Genomic DNA, 22619 nt, shown 5'->3' on the forward strand with positions numbered 1-22619 from the left:
TTGCCGCGCCAGAATAACAAAATTTACGATCGTCGCCTCTCTCTTGCGAATAAATACCTCCTCTTCCACGCACACACATGCACAAAACTATGGTTGACGTTATTTGTTAGTTAAACAAGAATGTACATCCCACGTAAATGCAGAAAATTCAATGTCGTATCAAAAATTATGCAAATTGCACGATGATACAATTTGATCGCATTTAACTGTAAAAAAAAAATATATATAAACAATATATAATATTTTATGTGAACGATTTAATAATTTGGTTTTAAATATTATACGAAAAAAATTAAAAAATGAATTTTCTTCTACAAGAAGAGAAAAAGACGATTGTGTATCGTACAGTACCTTATACGAGATTCTATCGTTGAACGACGGAGCTGGGGCATCAGAATCTTCCCCTGAGATAGTTACAGCTTCCGTCTCCTCTGATTGATAGTCGATCTCACTACTCCAGGAGTGTCGCCTCTTCAGATCCCCTAGAACAAAAACAATACTCTGATTTTAAAAACTGAACAGAAAAAACAAGTTTTAAAGAAAGCAAGGATAAATTTTTTCCAATGTACGTAAGACAAAAAGTTAATATTTTAATGTTATATGTATGTCTTATGCAATTATCATTAATACATATATAAACAATAATTAAATATAATAAATAAGGTATTTAAAAAACTGGAAATATAAATACAATTAAAATGAAATCGTTCCTAAACTCTTATTAATTAAAATGTAAAATATATATTTTTTCAATATCTTAGTTGTAAAAATGTAAAATAAAAAATATACAAAGTAAGAAAATTAAGGTATGATTGCTTCCTTTTTCGATAAAATATGCCGTATAGATATAATAGAAATTTATAAAATATCGCGGAAATTTTATCGATTTTGATTTTGAATCGATCAAGGGTATTTTCTTCTGTGACTTGCGTGCCTCGACTTTGCGTTCCTCTCGAAACCGGGGAATCTCGAAGAAACATTTCGGGGCCTTACACGCACACGGGATAATGGACGAGAGAATGAGCTCGCTGCTTAAACACAGTATTCGAGTCCCGTGACTTATGGGATTCGATCGGACGCGGCGTACACCATGGGGCCCGTAGGGGGGACCTCAACCTACGAATTTGCTCGTTTACTTGTATCGATGGAATGCCACGGCGATGCGATGGAAGACTCTTTCCTCCATGGGAAGCGAGCGAGCGATCGCGGGTGCGAAGATTTATCGATCTCGCGCGATCCGAATGTCGATTACGTCAGCTGGCTCCGCGATCGGGTGAGAATATGACAGGTTCGTAGGCAGGAATGCAGCTCTGACGTTATCGAGATTCCATCACGGTGTTATCAATGTGAAATCAAAGCATATGTTAAATTAATCATCTATTTAACTCTCCGTCTGCAATCTGCGTTTTTTTTTTGTCAAATTCAAGTTTTATTACTCTTCTATGGTTAAAAAAAAATCTAAAAAAGTTAGGAAGATTAAAAGAAAAATTTTTTAAATTTAGAGTTATTTTTCAACATCTCCATTTCATAATCGAATACAAATATTAAAATCTTCATTTAACAAAATTTAAAATTTAAATGCAGGAGATTTAAAAGCAAAATTTTGCTTGTGGAAAAAAATTCAATTTGCAAACAGAGAGTTAATAATAAATTAAGAATAATTTCTAAAATTTTGAGTTGATTTTAATTTAATGTGAAATTAATGTAAAATTAATAAATTAATGTTAAAACGATATATCTCAGGTGTGATGCATATTTTAGCTGCGATGCATTTATGTGCATCCGGACGATGTATGTCGGACAACCCGATTTGCACGCACGTGATCAGCGAGCACGTGCGCCGTTAAGTGGCTGTCGGTGACATGCGCGTGACTTTTAGGTGTAAATATTGCGAAGAGCTTTTTCGAAGAATATAATTTATATGCTTTCTTCTTTTAATTATTCATCACGCGCTTCTTGCACAAAAATTAACTTTTAAATACTTCATTTCGTTAAGAGATAATCAATAAGCTTATTTTAAAAACAAAAATACCTATAACAACTAGAAAGATGAGAAGAATATTGATCTGCCAATTTCCAGAGTCGATGCTTGCACAATAACAAAGTCTTTTTTGCACGAAGAAAAAGCTTGTTTGGCAACTGGCGCGCATAATATAATTTAGACTTGGTTAAGTTAATATTTTTTTAAATTAAGTTAAAGATAATGGTTTCTAAAATTAACTTCGTTACGTTAAAAGTTGCACAAACAAAAAACTAATTCAGTTAAAAATTATTAAGATTAAATTAAGTTAAATTAAAAGTTAATTTTTAAAAACATTGTTTATCTGTTACCTTATATATCTGTTAAATTAGAATGTCGTAATTATTTAAAATAAAATTACTCTACAAAACAATTAAATATAAATCATCAAATGAATTTAATATCTTATTTGTAAATTAAATTAATACGAAAAAAAAAAAATATTGTTTCTATCTGGAAATATATTTTTCTTTTTTACATACATAAACTTTAAACTTGTGAAAAATAAAGAATTGAAATATATGTTTTAGAAATAACTAAGTAAAGTTAAAAATTAATTAAGCTAAATTAAAAATGATTAGCTTTTCAACTTTTTAAGTTACTACTCAAGTTTGGTATTTACACTATTGTTATATTATCATAGAAAAAAATTGAGATTTACAAAATAAGCTAAGATCAATTCTCCAAAAGGATATGCATCGCAAGGCGGATCGTGTTTCCCCGACCTCTCATGTCCCGCGAGACTATGGAGTAGATCACAAGAAATCACCTGAGAATTTCTTTCGCGGCCTGTAAAGATCTCCTTAGCTTTCTCGTAAACGCGACGTATAATACGTACAGGTCAACTCGAGCCACACAATAAATCCTTGTTATCCCGGAGACTCTCCTGTCGAGTTTCTCGGACGTGACCGAGAGATACGACATCGGCTTTCCTTGAACGAACATCATTTGACAGAAATGATGTCTGTGTATCGGCTGACGGGAGAAAAAAGCCGCTGGGCGAGACTGATACGAGAATTACCTGCTCTATGCGACCGCTTCCGCTTCTTCGGCACGCCGATGGCTCGCGGAAACTCATTAACATTTAGTCGCTAATCACCGCGAGATTAACCATGTTATCGTCCAGATCAACCGGCACGTTGACGTTGTCACTGCCATCGGATTGCTGAGATGAAGTGCGATAAAGATATCACGCTATCTTGCGGCATCTCGCTTCGCGCCGCGCATCTTCACGATTACACCTCGATATTTTTATTTCTACGCGCATACGTGTTTTTTTTTAATCCTTTATATATTTTTTCATTTTATCAAGACGACGTGAGAATCGCGAGGAATCTCAGAAAATTCACTGAACTCACCAGGATCAACGACATTTGCGCACATCAACGTTTATATATCATAGAAGATTATGCTGGAAATATTGCGATAATATCTTATCGTAATTCGTAACACCTTTAACAATTTATTGTTCCGTATTATATATCCAATTAGATATTTAGAAAATCAACAGCCCATCGATATTTAGCACATATTTCCATTAAAATAATACACGCGCACAGTTATGTGATTTGGTATAACACTCTACTTTCGGGCTTCAACATCTCGCTGGACTGTCGCTTTGCACAACAAACGGATGCACCCGAAGCCCTTCTCTGTATCTTCAATCCTTCGACGTTTTCGCATTCGAATCCCTTTAAATCCATTTAAATGTCTCCTTTAAAAACTGTTTCTTTCGTAACAACGATTTCGCACACTGACTAGAGAACACCCTCTTCGGAAAGAGAAGATGGCGAAAAGAACAGATAATTAAGAGGATAATTGAAGGATGGTAAAGATAGATTGCGTTCTCTTCCGCACTTTTCATCGATTTTCTCGCCGGACACTGACGGCGAGATTGCAGGTGCGCTCACGGATTCACCCACAGGTGCAGCTCTGACTAGACTAAACGTGCTCGTTGCGGCGCGCCGAGTAGTAACTCTAGGAGAGAAGAGAGAGATCCGGAGGGAGAGAGTGCGGGATGAAGAGGAAGAAAGAGAGAGAAAGAGAAGGTAATGCCCGGTGCTTCGATTGGTCCATGCTTCCCGCGAAAACGGCCCGTCCAATCGCCGTGACCGCGTAATTGTCGGCTATCAGGCCTCGCAAAAACGACCCCGACTTGGGCCTCAAGTCCCACGAAGCCGCCCCTTCGGCCGGCGTTCGTCCGACGAGCACGCACTTCCCTCTCGGCACGTTCGAGTGAAGGTACCGTTAAACATCGCCGCTAAAAAGTAGATTAACGTGTCTATCGGAATCGTAGATCTGCTGCCATAAATTGGATTATACTCAATTAACTACTCTCCTTACAGGTATTACAGACATACTATAGATATCGCGCTAAGTGTAATTTTAAATGTTGCGGATGTAAAAGATTAAAAGCACTTATAAAACTTAATTAAAGTGTAATTAAAAATAGTCTCTCTTTGCTCTTGCTTCACTTGCTTTCTTGTAGAATTACAACATTTCGCTTCCCACCGCTCATACTGGTATAATTTATAATTTCGCGATTTCTGCGAGATTCGCGCCCTGACGTCTCTCGTCATACCCGAACGAATGAAAAACCCTTTCGCGCGCGCAAGAGAGAGAGAGAGAGAGAGAGAGATGAGGAAGAATGGGCGGTTCGTAAGTGGCGGGTCGATGAGACGCAGCGGGGTGAGGAACATCGAGGCGGAGGAGGGCCCAGCGACCTCTGACCCCCTTGGGAACCGTGGAGAGCCCGAGGGCAGCGCGCGGCCAAGAAAGGGACCCTCGAGAATCCGACCGGGACCCACCCGGCCCCAAAATATACTTGCACGCCGTCGGCGTAACCATCGGCGGACCCGACGGGCCCCAACGCGAATTAATTCGTCGCGAGAAACAATCGGATTCCAGGGAGTCGATGCAAACAACGTGCGAATGCATGACGTTCCCTATTACCTAAGAACGATATAAATATTTTCTTTTTAATAAAAATAGTCAGTATAACTCTGGTAGAAATGTATGCAATTCTTCTAGACACTCATCCAGTTACTATTTCGTATTATTACCGTGTTCACTCAGGTAATAATACGAAATTACACTCAGGTAACTCGAAGCTATAGTTTACATTATTTATAATAATATACGAAACAGCCAAGTGTCCCTTTCCGATCTTAATAAGCTTTGAATATGTTACGTTATAGACAGAGATATCCCCCCCCTCTCTCTCTCTCTCTCTCTCTCTCTCTTTCTTTCTCTCTGTGTCGCCTTGTTAACATCCCTAGTAGCACAATACATTGGCTAAACGTTGACTAAACATTGGGAGTATATTGGCCAAAGTTTTCTCAATGTAACGTCAATATTGGTCATAAAATATTGGCCCCAAATTAGGATGCAATTAATATCTAATATGACAATAATTAAATAATTTAACATTGGCCCATGTTAAACAAAAAACGTACCCTCGTATTAATTCTGACTTGCAGAAAATAAACTGAAATTTGACAGAGTTCATTCAGTAGTTGAAGCAGATTTCCTGGTAAAATTATGTACAATTTGTATAGACACCTATCCAATTATTGCTTATTGGTATCGATTAGTAAGCTTTCAAGCCTCTTATTATCCTTATTAATTGAATAGACCTGTCTTTGTTCGGCAAATAAATTTGGAAATCGTACAACTTTTGTAAGCAATAATAAGCAGGTGAAGTATTACATCTTGATTGAGATCCCAAGTAGTCTTACTTCTCAGTAATTAGATAGAAATTAATATAATTAACCAGTAGCTGCTCCAAAAAATGCAAATTTTTTTAACAGGGAATGAACAAGGATTAAGGAAGAAAAATCAGAGAAGGATCGTGCAGTGGATGTCGATCGAGCTCAAAATGAAAACGATGTTTACCGGAAATCTCCGACGGAAGTTTCGGATATTTTTCCGACCGATATGAGTATAAAGTAAACGTCGATTTTCATGAGTGGCCGTCTCCATGGGTCTTCGCTCTCATCCTAACTCTGGCACATACATATTTTCACCTTGATCCTGGGCGAGCAAAAATTTAAGGGGGACGAGAGGTGAGCGAGGCGCAGAAAGCGCGCGTGAGCGTGTAATGGTGATTGAATGCGGCTAATGGTCGTCCCGTACGGGACTTTCCATACAGCCCCGCCAAGATATACGTTATGACCGCGGTATAACATTTACCGGGTGGTAAACAGCCGCGCATAAACTTGAGTTCTTTCTCAAGAGGGGGAGGGGGAGGAGAAAGGGAAAAGAGAGAGAGAGAGAGAGAGAGAGAGAGTTAGGAAAAGAGAGCATGTTCATCGCCGACCTGATTCCCCGTCACTTGGAGAACACGGTTCGAGGAACTCGAATGATAGGTTCGTCTTCGCGTTAACCGATAACAACTTTACGGGAGAAACGATAAGAATACTCCAGCCAAGAAAAGCTCCTCGAGAGATGTATGCAATTTTGTACCGTTACAATTTGAAATTTTGACTTTTAAACAAAGTTTCGTGCACTTTATTAAGCTCCTATCCAATTCACGAATTTAAATTTAATTTATTTAATATTAAAATTAATTTCTCGCTTTTATAAAGAGATTAATGTAATGACAAGTATCCAATTAATTTTATTATAAAAGAATTTAGATTTTACTTTATTCTAACATTCCGCTTTTTTGACAGTGGTCTTCACTTTCATCTGACGGAATCAAAGTAATATCGAGAGGTGATGTTTAAAGGTCGTTCCTCGCAAAAAGTTCCCCGTCGGCGAGTTTTTCGTCGCAAATAAAATTCTACGGCGCGGCGCGGTTGATCATTATTAATGTGCCGCGCGCGTGTTTTACGATTTAATTGCGCTCAGACTCCAAAGCCGGGGTGCGCGCGCGCGCGGCCCACTGCCCTCTGATTTACAACTTGGCGGACAATTTGTCACGGCACACGGACGTGTTGCACGATGCGTTCCCTCCCCTGTATATACTTTTAATCTCTCGCACAACCCCAAAAGGATCTCTATAAAATCGATTCAACACAAAACAGATCGCGAAACGGAAGTTTCCCCGATTCGCAAGGTCTCAAAGAGAACTGACAAAGAGAACTAATCTATTAAAAAAAAAGTGTGTTGTGTGTGTGTATGTTGTGGCGAAAGAAGAATTGAGGGACATGAAAGATCGAAAAGAAGAAGAAGGGGCGGGGGGGAGCAAGACTGACCCATGACCCGAGAGGTTCTGACGCGAGTCTGATTCCTGAAATGTTCGTGCGCACCCTGTAATCACGGCTGAAGGTCCGGTCGGACCTCTTTGCTGCCCATTCTCTCGCTCTCCTTCTCCCTCTATCCCTTTCTCCCTTCTTCTACCCTTCCTTTCCCTTCTTCTCCGGATCTTCCCTGCCTCCTTTCCCTCTCCCTCACCCCCTTTCCTCCGCGCAGTGAATATCTATAATTTAAATCTCGCTCGGGCATAAGTGGCAGGAAATCATTGTAATTAATATAGCGTACATGCACGTGCGCCCGTGTAAGTGCACGAGGATATGTGAGGAGGCTCGCGCCGAACCATCAGGAAGGTTCGACTTTTTAATTCCCGAAAAATGCAAGAAAATTCGTGTAATGTTATCTAGAAACTTTGTCCAGTATTATTCAGTGTACAGTCATGTGTCAATTAAAGTTTTTTAAATAATCTAATACTTAAAAGTAAAAAATCTCATAATAAACAATAATAATTATGTAATGTGTCTTAACATATTATTAGTTAATTATCAGTAATTATATAATTATAATTTAATATAGATAATAAGTAATTAAATAATTATATTTAGAAAATAGGGGGTTGCTGGACGCCACCAATTGTTTCAGGTTTTGGAAACGCTTTTTTTATAAATGCATAAATCATTTCATTTTCATCTCTGTGTTTGTGTCAATCGTCGTTAAGTTTTTTGTAAAAAAAAAATTATTTTGTCATTATCCACCTGTCGGGTAATGCAATTCTGGTAGAAAGAGCAGCAAATGAAAAATCGGAATGTCATGCGTAGAATACAACGCATAACCATTTTATGGCCACTTTAAACCGTCTAAAATTTCATGTCAAAGTTCAAGCTAGAATTATATTTATAACTTTATATGTCATGTATTTTACATGTACACAAGTGTATTTTGAACAAAAAGATATTGGCGAACTTCCTCTGTTGTATTTTAATTCTTTAAATGTTTTTTTTTCTATTGCATACTTGACTATAAAATTATACAATATATACTTAATAGAATTCTGTAATTATAGTAGAATTATTTACAGGATATTCCATAGAAATTATAAATACTTTACAGTAAACTTTACAACTAATGTACACATATATAACTTGAGCTATGTCTAATTAATTATATGACTTGGATACGAGCTGTATCCTTACTTCCATCTCTTTTCAATCCTCGAAACCGGAAGTTAAGCCCGCATAGGGCGACAATATGTGTCGTTTTATGTCAGCAAATAACGATAATTGATAAATTATTCATGAGTTTATGAGACAGTCACAATGTTATTATTGCTTTTGTTACTACCTTGAACTCGCGTTACCGGATTACGGCATTATTGTAAAAAAAAAGGAGGGACGAGAGGAATGCCAACCGACCGGACGACATAACGATTACGCTGTCAATTTATGATAACTGAGATAAGAACGCAATGAGTACTGTCGCACATCCGTTATAAACAGGCTTATCATGGATCATCGCTTGTGAGATGTATTAGGGATAGCACATCAGGCAGAATTTTCCGCACGATTAGGCGCCTTACATGCAGCCCGACTGGTATAATCCTTTAGATTAGTTTAGATGAACGACATGTCATTTAATCCGGCAATGATGTCAAATTATTGCGTATTATATAATCACACATCATACACGTAGCCTTCTCCATCTCTTTAACAGTATTCGAGACTGTGGTAAGTAGCTTGATTTAATAAACAAAAAATATAACCAAAAATTTTAATTTTCAATAAAGATTTTTAAAGAAAAAAAATTTAAACAATTAAAAAAATTAGTTCTGCCACACAAATATATTACGACTAATACTATTTACTAAACACAAAAGATATACATATTAGATACAACATATTAGATTCATTTTTAATAGATTTTATATAGAAAAAGTTATAAATGTATGAACTATAAATTTTTATTTTTTTAATTATTTAAGCAGGTCGTTTTTACAGTATTGATACAGTACAGTATCGGTACAATGTAATGTTTAGTTTTCGAGAAATAACTTTAAGAAGCGTCAGTGTTGGCAATCTTCTTCTAATATTTTTAATATAATTATCCTTATATAACACCACACATTACATTTCTAAGTTATATCGACTTTTAAAATTACTAATTAATTAATTAGTTTTTAATCCTCCATCAAATTCCAAAGTTTTAATTAGCTTTATATAACAGCTCGGTGTAACCTGTTAAATCCGATAATGTAAAAATTACATGATAAAGTAGATGATCAAGCAGACTTAACGGAATCGAAATGGCATAATCAATATAACAGATGTACAAATAAACATCATGCACACGTATAGAGAATTATGCTCATCTAGAACTCAGTTCGGTATCAGATGTTATCTCCCATTAACGAATTACGTGATTAACGTTGGTGAAAATTGAAGAGAGGCGCGCGTGCTTCTGACAGAAGATAAATCACTTATGAATGTCATTATCGCATTTCAACGCAGCGACATCGATTTGCTCTCCGTCTGTTGCTCTCGAGACGATTTTTAACGCTGTCTCAGACGCTCGAAAAAGAAGAAAAAAAAAACCGTGCGGCGAGGAAAATGCAGGATAATTCTCCTTTTTCTTCGAGGTTCTCGGCCCGCGTATACCGTCTGCATTACGAGCGGCATAAATCACGTGCGTGCACGCGAGTGTGAGTGGGCGGAGAACCGCACGGTACCACACAACCGCGCGCCATAAATTTGATACATATTCATTGTGGTTCGCTTTAACGGCATGAACTCGATATACCCCGCACGTTCGGTGGCCTCCTCCTCCCTCTTCCTTCTCGCGCTCCCTCACAAAAAAAATTATCCTTTTTCTATTTTTTACACATTCCGCAGAATCGATGTCTATATTAATATATTTTGTTAAAATAAATTATTCTTATATCGCTCATTTACTATAATGACATAACTAAAAAATTGGTATAAAAAAAGATTTTTAGATTTCTTATTAGTGGTAAAACGACACGATCAAGCTCCTAAAAAGGAAAACGAAAAAAAAAAGAACTATTTAAACTTATTTTTTGGAAAACTTTTTTGTTTTTTGAGTTGTTATAGCAAAATACAACAATTGAATAAATATATAGAGGGTGTTCCATGACACCCGATAATAGCAGACTAACATCACACAGTAGTGAAGTATAAATTGTAATTATGATTTTTATTCTTTACATTGATTTTATACACATTTTCATGATGCAATGTCTGAGTACACGAATAATAAATGCAAATGCAATGTAATTTGGTGATAGGTTGAAGGAATTTAAAAAAAAAGTTCTAGAAAATTAAGAATAATAAATTTGTAAATAAGAGTTTATTTTTTGATTGTAAAAATGTTTATGTATCAAAGTGTAAAAAATATCTTGTATAAATATTTAAATATTAAAAAACAAAGATTCAATCGCAATTTTATTATAATTTGTTTTGTTCCATCTAGAGATTCTAGAGTCACATTTTAAATATTCTCTCACCTGTCGCCAGATATAATACTTTGCATATACACAAATATATTTATGCCTATTATACTTTATATGGAAACAAAATGTTTTTTTTTAACTTTTCTAAATTTTTTCCAACAAATTGACATTCTTTCTTAAAGCATGCTGTTATTCGATTCGAACAAAGATCAATTTCTTATAATAATTCGATCTACGCGCGAAAATCCGGCGAAAAGAAAAGCAATGGAGGTGTAGGCCCAAATTGCGTAGCCGGCTGACGATATCTCGGATCTCGCAATTACTTTTCAGCCACGAAGCTAATCTGGCCTGTTCCCCTGCAAAAGTGCGATCTCTTGACCGCCTCGGAAGATTTCGATGCCTTACGTGCGCTTCCCTTATGGCATCGAAGTCTCCCACTGACCAATTAAACCTCGCCGCAGAAATGTTTAACAGAGATAATACGCGAATTTATACAGTAGTTTCTAGAAAAATTCTTCAGATTTTCTTGTCATACTTTCAATAATAATTTACAAATATAACATCTTCGAGGAAGGTCGGCCAATACTGACATGGAAATTTTTAAACGTCATCCCTTTTATTAAAAATCTTAATCTACTTAGGTAAGTAAACAAATAAAAATCTATTCATTCGGTTATAATTTTTTCTATTTAAAATTTATTAAAATTAAAGGAATCTAATCTAATCTTTTATATATAGTCGTGCTACACGTTGCGTCATATAGCACAAGATATTTGTACAATCAATAAAGAAATATTTTACATCGAAGTAAGAAGCTTCTAGGAATCCTCATCTGTATTAACTTGTAAATATTTTTGTACAAATAATTCATTTTAAAAAAATTATAGCGTACAATGTCAGTTTTGAGGCCAAATTTCTTCATTTTTGATTATGTTGTAAAAATATTAATTATTATACAAATCAGTATTATAAAAATAAAGATTTATGTATGTAATATTATTCGTATTATATATTAATTTCAACATTTTTAATTGTATAAATAGAATTGATAGATTATATAAATATATATTCATGTATGCAACACAAAAATATATATGTTGACAGTATTTTGTCTCCAATCGTTCAATTTAGTCGTGAACACAAATGATAGCTATAGCGATAACTTTATTCGAAGCTCACGCTCGACTCGTGTGTTCACACGAGCGGCGTTGTCTCACATTGTTGCGAGATAACGGCGTTTAAAAGACGTCGCGGGACGGTGAGAGATCGTTTCGCCGGTCATTGTTTATGTAGCCAATTATTGTGCCATTCGCTTGCCCCGTAGGGGTGGCGTATCGCTTACAACAAATCAATTTGAGGCACATCTCGCCCCGGGCGAGGGGGCCTCGTTTAAACATCGCCGTCCCGCTGCGCGGACAATGCTCTTCATCTTGAGGCGTCACGAAACGTCCCCGTGGTGCCCCTTTCAGATGTTGTCTTTTCGCCAGCATCAAATACTAATGATATATCCAAAATTAGCGATGGATATTTAAGGATATCATTAGCAGCGTAATTAATTAAACCGATTAAAATATATGGGAAAGAATTTTTCGAGTTTTTAAAATTAATTTCTAATTAAATTAAGAATTTTTTTATATTTAATTCTATAAAAATAAATATAATATTCGTTGATCGTCAGCGATTAAACCTCAATTAATAAATAAAAAATAACTCGATTATGAAAGACACAAAGACCTCTTAAATTGTGATTTTTAATCTCATCTAAATATTTTTTAACTAAATTCTAAATTAATTCAACCTTGATATTTCAGTTTCACTTTAAAACTACTTGAATTTTATTTAAAAGTCAAATTCAATTTAATTTAATTTTTAATTAATTATTGTTCTGATATACAAATGTAATTTATGCTTAAGTAACGTGTTAGAGTGTCCTAAAATTTTTAACGAGCAGAGAAACAGACAAATGAAGACGATGATCGTAAAGCATTGCTTATCTACAGAAAATTGTCGAGGTTGCGCTCAGGACGGTGAATTGAACGTCCGAGAACAACGCGTTAATGAGCACGGCCTAACGATTTTACGGCGTTGTTAAACGCAAGAACACTTATTTATATCGCGCACTTTAACGACCGATGCTGTGTTTCGATATACCTGGCATTACCCAGCACCGGCATTCCCATCGTTCTATCTCACCTCTAATCGGTCAATGCGCCCGAGATTAGAAATCTATTAGCTGCCGCTCCTCTTCGCTCTTTTCTCGCGATGTTGCATGACGATGGGCAATCGATTTAAATACCTAAGAAATCTTATAAAGCGTTTCGGTAAGAAAATTAATTCCGGATGATAATGCAAAGGCCGATAAGAAAACCGTGCTTACAAAGCTAATACAATTAAAAGTTTTTCATAATAATAATAAATAACAAAATTTAATTTTCTTTTCTCTATAAAAGATCGTCAGAAAAAAATGTCTACATAATCCCTTCTCTCTTTTTCCCCTAGTTTAATTTTATTAATTTTATATGTCATTTTTCAATATTTCTCTTCATAAGTATTAATAATATCTTAAATGATAATATATTTGAGGAATATTAAATGTATTAATATATTAAAATTTAGTAATTCCTTTAATGATAATATCAATTATAGTTTTTTAATCTATAATACGAGTGATCTAATTAATTGTTAGAACACGCCTAATTGACGAGGGTCCGCTAATCACGGATAAAATAATTAATGGCGGTCGTGTCGCGAGAATCGATCACTGACCAAGTCCTGCCTGGGAATGCACCCTGAACGAGGTGCATATCTTCGTCGTTTGCGTCACGAGATTCGCGCAACTAATTAGCATGCTAATTAAGCGGCGCCGACGCTCTTAAAAGAGTCGGCGCTACGCTTCCCATTCGGTTCTCCTCGAGGTCAAACCCTTTTCTTCTCTTATCCTTTCTTGCAACGCGGCAGGTTAGCGGAAAACAGGGGGCCCGAAAAGGGTCTGAAAAGGATCGTTTTTACGTTCCATGCGAAAAATGACTCGTCAAATACCATTTCGCCACGAGATACGTTAAACAGAAATTCGTAAAGTTAAGTTTTAAATTACATGGAGCACAATTAATATTATACATCATATCTGTTCAATACAAAATCTTCTTTAAAAAATTCGATAATCTTAAACTTGAACAATACTATCTTTTCATTTCAATAATTATCTAAAGAAAACGATGTAATTGTTTTTTAATATAATATATAATAGTATTAAAAAATTTCCATTCTTTGAAGATATTTCCTTTCAATTCGTAAAAATTATTATTTAAAAAAATTATTTTTTCCTAATAAAAGTATATAAATTTTTTTTCATTTAAACAAGTTATGTCTGTTTAATCTAATGTGCATATAATTTCAATATTTACACACATACACATTTCGAAAATATATTCACAAAAGTGTTCTCTTTTTCTGAGTAAGGGAAAAGAATGGCAATTAAACAAAAATTAAATTAAATTAATTGCGACGAGGAGAGGCATTTAAAAACATAATATTCCGAGAAACCCCAGGAATTTAAAGCTTTCTCGTGGCTATTATCATGTGATTAACGTATTTCTCCAGATGGGATTGCGATTGCTCGTTCGTAAGCATTCGGAAATACGCCGTTGTCGACGTATAACGTCCCGCTCAGGTAGATCGTGTCATAATTTTCTCAGAGGACAGTATCGCCACGATAAAGCCATTAATTGGGACATTAAAACCCAATCACGGAATTGAGCGTTAGAGTTCCATGAATGTGTCTAACGGCGTCGATTAAGAGTCGCTGCGGAAGAAGGCTCGTTAATTAAGACGGTTTAATAAGGTTCACTTTTCTTTTTACTGTTATCATATGTCGCGCTGTTTCGGACAGACTGCGTTCTTACGTTAACTGTACTCTTAATTCCAAGATTATCATTGCTCAGAATTACTTATCAAAATACTAATTAAAAACTTAAATTGTAATTATAAAAAATTTATGTACTAATTAAAGAATTTCTTTATCACATTTGCAAAAAGATTAATAAGTTGTATATATATTTGTGCATTATAAATATATTAATAACATACTAAAGGATTAATATAACCGAAGAATATTAAAATTATAAATTTACGCGTTGATTTATTTAGAAATGGTATAAATTGTAAGGTACAATAAGTCCTATATAAACAAAAACAGATAATTTGCCTGTCGATCTTCTTGAAATAATGCTCGTAAGAACGGGGAATTTTTTTTCAAGCAGTTCTCACGACTTTTTATCCAAGCTGAATAAGCGAAGTGGTCTCGTTACGAGAAGTCGTAACCCCCGGTGTGTCGGTGGTGGCTGGGCAATTTCGATGTCGAAAATCTACGCCGCGGCCGCGACGAGAAACAAAAAGGAGTTAATTCGCGGCTTTAAAGCACGAAGGAGGACGTTCCCGTTCCCACGTCTTTTCGTCAGACCGCGACCTCGGCACGCGAACTCGCATCTCTCAGAGATCTCTCTCGGGAATCCTCTCAAGGATAATCGACACAGCGATCGCTTCCTTGTTTATCGTATCGATTGTTATTGAATATTTTACCAGTCAAAATAATGGTATTTTGTTATTTATTCCTCCATAGTAGTCTTTGAAACATTAAAACAGTATATAGGATTCTTTTTTTTAAAGCACTTACCATCTGGAACTTGTCTGCAAAATCTGGCGAACATTATCTGGCTTGTGAAAGAACGTGTTCCTGCAACAAAGAAAAATCACAATTTAAGAAATATAATATTCAATATCTCTTGTGCGTACATTTAATAAAATGTAAATTATAATAAAACGTAGTCATTCAATAAAATATCTTTTTTTTCAATAGGATATCTATTCGTTAAAAATTGTGACAGTTTCTTAACTCCTTTGCGTTAACATTTTTGTAACGCAAACTGATTTAGAATTTATTATTGGCGTGAAAATAAAGTTTAAAATGCATCTGTACGTAAAGTAAATGGAGGAGACTGGGGTTAGTTAACCAATTTTTTAAATTTTTACAAACAAAACTGAGAATTATCAAAAATACAAAATCAAATATCAGATGCTAGATGCATTAGGCTAATAAAATTTTAATAATAAGTAAAAACTAATAATTTGATGTAAAAAATTAATAACTAATTAAAAACAAGCCTTATTTGGTCGTAGCTCTCCATGCTGATATTTCTCATAAGATTTTATATATCTTTTTAAGTTCATTAAATTACAAATAAATTTCGGTCTTAAAACACAATTATAAGTTAAACAAGAAAATATTAGTCTATATTTTCTAATTATTACAAGGTTAATGTTTTTCTAATAAATTATTCCTTACGCATCAAATAGACACTAGACTCTAGAGAAAAATAGTATTGTAACAGTAATATTATAAGATTCATTAATTTGTGATTGCTCGATTTAAATCGACGCACCGTATACTTGGCATACACGATGAAAATGTGTAATTACATAATTCCATGTCGCACTAAGGTTTTACGAAACGAGAGCGATCGGACACGGAGGGACCCGCGATTACGCGAGATCAGCAGGCGACTATCAAAACTCATTAGACTCGCTAAAATAATCCTCAAACGTAGGGAGAATAAGGGGACAGCCGCTCTGCTTGGCTCTAGGCGGTGACGCGGGTAGGATGAGACGTTCTTTCTTAACGCTAATGGATCCGGCAGCTAATAATTACGAAATCCCCTTGACTAATAGGTAACGACAGGTGATCTACCTTCAACCGGTGGCCTCCAACACCAGCGGATTTCACGCTGTAACCTGCGGATTTATCATTTTAATCGTGCCCCATCATGCCGAATGACGCTTTAGATACGTCAAATATATAATTTTAAATACTCAACTCTTTTTCAAATTAAATAGCTCTGTATATTTGTGTGTGTGTGTGTGTGATGTGTGTGTGTGAATCAGTAAAGTTAAATGCAAATTTAATTTAATATAAATTGTATATTTTAAATAGATTTTTCACAAATCACATAATTTGATTAGTTGCGCTACACTGAAAAAAAGTTATATCCAATAAGATATGTAGTTGCGGGCTGCCAACTACATTTAATACTCAATACAATAATATATACTATTGCAGTATCAACGTTGTACCTGCATTAACAGCAAATATTGTATTGAGTATTAAATGTAGTTGGCAGCCCGCAACTACATATGTTATTGGCTATATTACTTTTTTTTCTGTGTATAATTCGTTTGCAATTTGTTTTCAAATTTATATGAAATAAAAAGATTAAATTACCCTCTTAATATTTAAATTAAGAAAACATAAATTTGTTAAATAGAATTTAATGGAAAATTCATTTGTAATTAAATTCCACATTTCCGAATCTTTAAGTTAACACAATTACTTTAATGTATAATATCGAAAAGATCATGAGACACCCGCTCATTTGTAAGGGTCCACGGGGCCCCATGTTTACTTCGCGTAATTGCGTTTGACAAAAGCGTGAGGATACGGCCGTTAATTAGTATCGCTAATTACGCGGAACACGGCGAAATATCACGAATTCGGTATGCCCTCTTTGCTATCGTCTCTTCTTTCTTCTCCGTTTGTTTCTTCTCTCGCTTTATCCTGCTTGTTGCGCATACGTAACAGATTAATGCCGACGATACTAAGCTCGGGTACTCAACAGCTTATGCAAATGTAGGTTCAAAGTTTATAACGTCTAATTAAGTACATTAGCGTATTCCGTGGAGACTTAATAAAATTCAGCAATCAAAGACCGGTTCCTGTCTTTTAATCGACTCGCGAAGAAAAGGCGGGTGCTTCGGGCAAATTCGTTAAACTTGGACAAATTATTTTCTTTATTTATTTTGTCGTCTCAAAAAGTAAGGAAGAAAAATTATTACATTAAAATTGATCTTTAATTACTTATTTCTCGCTTTTCCAATCAAGCAAAAACAAAAACAGGGAAGCAAACGCTCCGGATGTTAAAATAAGAATAAAAATAATTAAATTAAAATAAAAATTAAAACTTAAAAATTTCTATATTATAACTAAAATAAAATTTTATTTTTCATAATTTCCTTATACTTCAAAAATATTTTGCTTCAATTTATTTCTTTATATGTAAGATTTTTGGGCAATCCGACTTTAATTAAATTCACTTGTAATTTTTCGGAGTAAAGTCGGAAGTGGATACTTAAAAAACCCGAAAGGAGAAATACTACCGAATTCTCGGCAGGAAATCCAAAAGCAAGAGAAGTCAACGCATTTACTACACGCATACATACATTGGCTTTGAACCAGGTCAAAGCTACTGGCAAAAATGTTACCATTGTTCTCTTTTTCTTTTTTCATTCTTTTTTGTTTTCTTGTTCTTTTCCCTCTCTTTCAATTCCTGGGGACAATCGATTCCTGACCATCGCAATCGTGACCGATTGCCATCATTTTAAATCAAACATTATGATCTGGATTTCAAAACTTGAGAAATAGTATTAGGATTTGCATAAGTTTTTTTTCAATAAATATAAAATTACATCTCTCCTTAATATATAAAAATTTTAACTTTTAATTTTAACTTTTAATTTAATATATATTATAGAATATTAAAATATTCAAGAATTTTATATAAAGGCGTACAAAATTAAAATCCAGGTAAAGTATGAAGAAATGTAATATCTAAATTAAATTACGTAATACCGAGATTATGAACATTCTTCCCACTCCTCGGTTCTCTTCCTTTTCCTTTGTGAACATAATGTCGTGTGCACGGAAATGAGCGACGCGTGCGACTACTTTTGTAGCGGTAAAGAGACACCAGGAATCGCACGTCGGATATACGGTTTAGCGTTCGTTAGCCTCTTCCATAAGGACCGGAAGCCAGTCGATCCTCTCGCCAGGAGAGAGGTGAACGTCCGAAGGTTCCCTCCAGATCAACACTTAATGATCCATGTGTAAGATATATTCTTAGGGATGATCTTCCCATTGTCTCAGATCGATATTAAAGATCGATCCGCGCGTACAGGATAAAAAAAGATTAAAAATATTGTCAATAAAATAAGAAATATACACATATTATATCTGTTAATGTATAGAGATATATTAAAATGTTTATTGGATTTGTGTATGTGTGTATGTGTGTGTGTGTAAATGTCGCGAAATAAAGTTACTTATAATTCAATAAAATAAATTAATTAATTCTGTAATCCCCCCCCTAATTAAATCTTGATTGTAATTTAACTTAGATTATATTTAAATAGAATTTAATTTGATTTAATGCAGTTTTTATTTATCTAGTTTTATTACTTTCTAATTCCACAACCAAGATCTGTAACGGCGCTTTTAACAAGCGCATCGAGCATATGGTGGCCGTAAGGCTGTCAACGGCAGTCTTGATTTTTCATGATGTTAATACGTCAATGATTATACAAGTCGGACCACTTTTGCGTGGCCTACTTCGCACGGACGTGGCGGCGCGTCGCATTTAAACGAGAACGCGCTCATAAAGAAGAGCGCAGCGTGCTAAAGATCTGTCGACGTTGCATTTTTGTAATAAAACAACTACGACAAAATAAAGTTCTTTGGCTTGGCGAAAAAATCCATTTCTTCTCAATATATTCTGTCATACTTATATACTGTTTCGTTAATGTACACTTTATTGTTTCATTAAACGAATGAACACCAGCTTGAGATCAGATAAAACTTGCAAATAAAAAGATTACAGCAAACATATATGCGACTACTTTGTTTCCGTCTCCGTGAATGCACTTAGCGTTTGTACGCATACATATACATATATATGTTTTGAGGAATATGAGAAGATACACATTCCCAGTCGAAAGTTCTTCCGACGAAGGGTCTGCACGTACAAACACAGGAAGATTTTATCAAAGTTCATGCAATACGTCTCCTTATTTCTCGGGTAATAAAACCGAGAAAAGAAAGGACTTCTGAGCGTTATATTTTTAGAATGACAGAGATAATCCGGATGATCATCAACGCGTAACTACGTGACACACTACATATGGCGAGATACCGGATGAAGTTCTAATGGAAGATTTCTCTCTGTGTCAACGGAGTATATTAATTATCTAACGGTATCCGATGTCAGTCTTAAAAGGACTGCAAACAGACATTTAGAAATCTCCAACATATAATATGTATATGTAAAAAGAAACGCGACTTATATAAAAAATAAATAGTAATAAATTTAACAAATAGAAGCAAAGTCGACTTGTCTCGTTAAGATTCTCGTTTTTCGTCCGATTTAACAAGAGACATTAAATCGACGAGGCAGATCTTTCTAAGAAAAATTTAAGACCGCATTTCAATAATCTTTCTGCTGGCTCTTTATCAATTTTTTATGGGAATATTCGCGGAAAAAGTACGTGTCCTTCTTCGGCGAATCGTGGCACGCTCCGAGGTCGAAGGTACACGTTGCACGTCTCGTCGTTGCGTTTTGACATTGCTACGTCGCTCGAGCGGCTGAACTGGCCGATTCTCATTAATTATCGGTCAGATTTTGAGGCCCGTCGTGCTTCGTTAGGCCCACCACCGCGCGATCAATCTCGAACAGGTCCTGTCCATCCGCCGTACAACAAAGAACCGGATCGCGCAAGCCGAGCAAGAGAATAGCCCGGAGAAGAGGAACGGTTTCTCCTTTCCGCCGCAATTTAACCCTTCGAAAAGACGCTGCTAGGCCACTGATGGTGAACATTGCCGGTGCTTTAAATACAAACAGACACTGACTTAACGCCAAAATTAATTTTTAAAAACCTCAAAAATATCATAATTATTTTTAGACTAAGATTTTGACCAGGATATTCAATGATCTTCGCGGTATTGTACTTTACGGTCAAATATTTCAGTGAGCACGGATCCGTGTTTCGGCCGCGAGTCTGACAAGATCCTCGCGCGATGCGAGAGGTCGAGATCTGCCTCATTAACATTCGCCTCTTTGTCTCTGTCGTTTTTTCCTTTACGATCGTCTTACTCCCTGAGAGAGAGAGAGAGAGAGAGAGAGAGAGAGAGAGAGAGAGAGAGAGAGAGAGAGAGAGAGAGAGAGAGATCGTCTTCCTCATCCTTCTCTTCTTCTTTCCCTTCTTCCTCTTGTTCTTCGTCTTCTTCTTCTTCTTCTTCTTCTTACCCCTTGCTTCTTGCCAACCGGTCGACTTTTAGTAGCATTTTAGTCGTCCTTCCCGCTACAGCTCGTTTCCTTCTTTTTTCGCGTAGCAAGATGGAAAGCAGAAATGGCGCCGTACGAGCAAAGTCCTTGGCAGTTTATGCGTCCATCAGAAGGATCGCCTCCGCACGGAGGAAACACTCGCATAATATTCAAATATAATCGCATCGAGGAGAGAAGAATTATTCTCAAAGTGGTCCGTCAGCGTAGTAATTTGTGGAACTCATTCAATAAAATTGGATCTTGCTCCAATAAAATGATGCATGTATGTCGTAATAATGTGTGTAAGCTATCATTGCGAAGTGAAATGATTCATCTAAATGATTCACCACCGTGTCAAATTATCCAATTTCGATTTTATATACAAATAAATTTCGTAATTAAATCTAAACATACTTCACGTTAAATAGTAAATTATTATATATAACATTATAAAGATAATGTGATAATAATGTAAGCATTAAAATGCAGTAAAATACAATAATAAAAAAAAGACATAGACAAAATCCTGTCATAGAATTCTCTTTCTCGTTCTTTTCCAGGAAGATCACCGGCGACCGTCATGTGTAACTTGATAAACAAGTTTAGTCGAGAAAATCAGTATCTTATATACTTACTTACACTAGGTGTCCCAAGCAGACTGAATACTAATTGTTAAACGTGCTTTGCGAAACAAAACATGCTCGTCTATCTCACAAATGCCTTCGAAAAGGACATTGCTCTCTCAGACACGATTTAAATTCTTCTTTCATTTTAATTAAGTTAAAATAAAAAATTAATATTCTTATAAATATATTTATATTATTTATATTATAATATATAATTATATATATCGTTAAATGTGCAAGTTTTCGGTAACAGGTGGGAGAAAGTTTAGGGGATGATTTTAAATAATAAAACAAGATAAAAATAAAAAATAACAAAATTGCAATTTCTTTTTTAATTAATATTTAAATATTAATGTAAAAAGTTCCCAAAGCAAATAAATATTTATATATAGATTAAATATATAAACAAAACATTTTTTAAATATAATTAAATATTTAATAAAATTCTGTAATTCTTTAATCTATAATTTTGAATATATTTAAATATTCACGAAAGAGAAAGAAAGAGAACTCAAAGCACGTGTAAATATTTAAATATTTGTAATTTAAAAAACCAGCGCTTTAATTGCAATTTTGTTATCTTTGATTTTCAACTTGTTTTATCCTTAAATTTTCTTTTACCTGTTACTAAACATCATGTATAATAGAATAATAATGGTAGTTAATAATTTTTCCATAAATAAAATAACAAAATTTGACCTGCTCCGAACAATTGTAATTACAACTAATTAAACTGTGCTCGAAAATATTACAATAATTACTGCCATAATAGCGTATTTATTTTTTAAAACCATTTATAAATTTTATCACCATCAGATAGTCACACTAGAGAAGTGAAAATTCAAGCATCAACTATTTGGCAATACTGGAATTATCTCGTTCATGAATCTTTCTGTACTTGGTAATTTTCAAGTAACACATCTTGGTCAAGATATATTTGTCGTTTTCCTGAACTTTCGCACGTATGCGACCTGTGTACCAGTGAAAGGCACCAGGAGAAGAGAAACAAGACATTTTCGTCTGGAGAACTCGATTTAATCGTACAAGAATTCTAACACGTCAATCTCGAATATTAACGAAGCGATTAATCAAGATGTATATTATAGGAGATATATAGTACATTGTCAACGAAGTATAATATATTCTGCCTTATACGCGAGCAATTCATAAAA

The 22619-nt window shown here is 35.0% G+C and overlaps 1 protein-coding gene across 2 annotated transcripts in view; it reads right to left on the reverse strand.

The window, feature by feature from the left end:
* Positions 1–22619, reverse strand: part of LOC105834727 — a 31011-nt gene that overhangs the window by 3870 nt on the left and 4522 nt on the right. Inside the window, exons 2-3 of one of the 2 annotated variants that reach the window (XM_036293564.1) lie at positions 15352–15411; positions 352–482 (exon numbers count right to left, since the gene is read on the reverse strand). In XM_036293564.1, coding sequence (XP_036149457.1) covers positions 352–482; positions 15352–15385 — 165 coding nt within the window. In that variant the 5' untranslated portion in view covers positions 15386–15411. Of the gene's footprint in view, positions 1–351; positions 483–3041; positions 7669–15351; positions 15412–22619 lie in introns of those variants that run through there. The other variant, XM_036293565.1, reaches the window with a different exon arrangement.

The sequence above is a fragment of the Monomorium pharaonis genome, chromosome 11 (assembly GCF_013373865.1).
Source record: "Monomorium pharaonis isolate MP-MQ-018 chromosome 11, ASM1337386v2, whole genome shotgun sequence".
Lineage (NCBI taxonomy): Eukaryota > Metazoa > Arthropoda > Insecta > Hymenoptera > Formicidae > Monomorium > Monomorium pharaonis.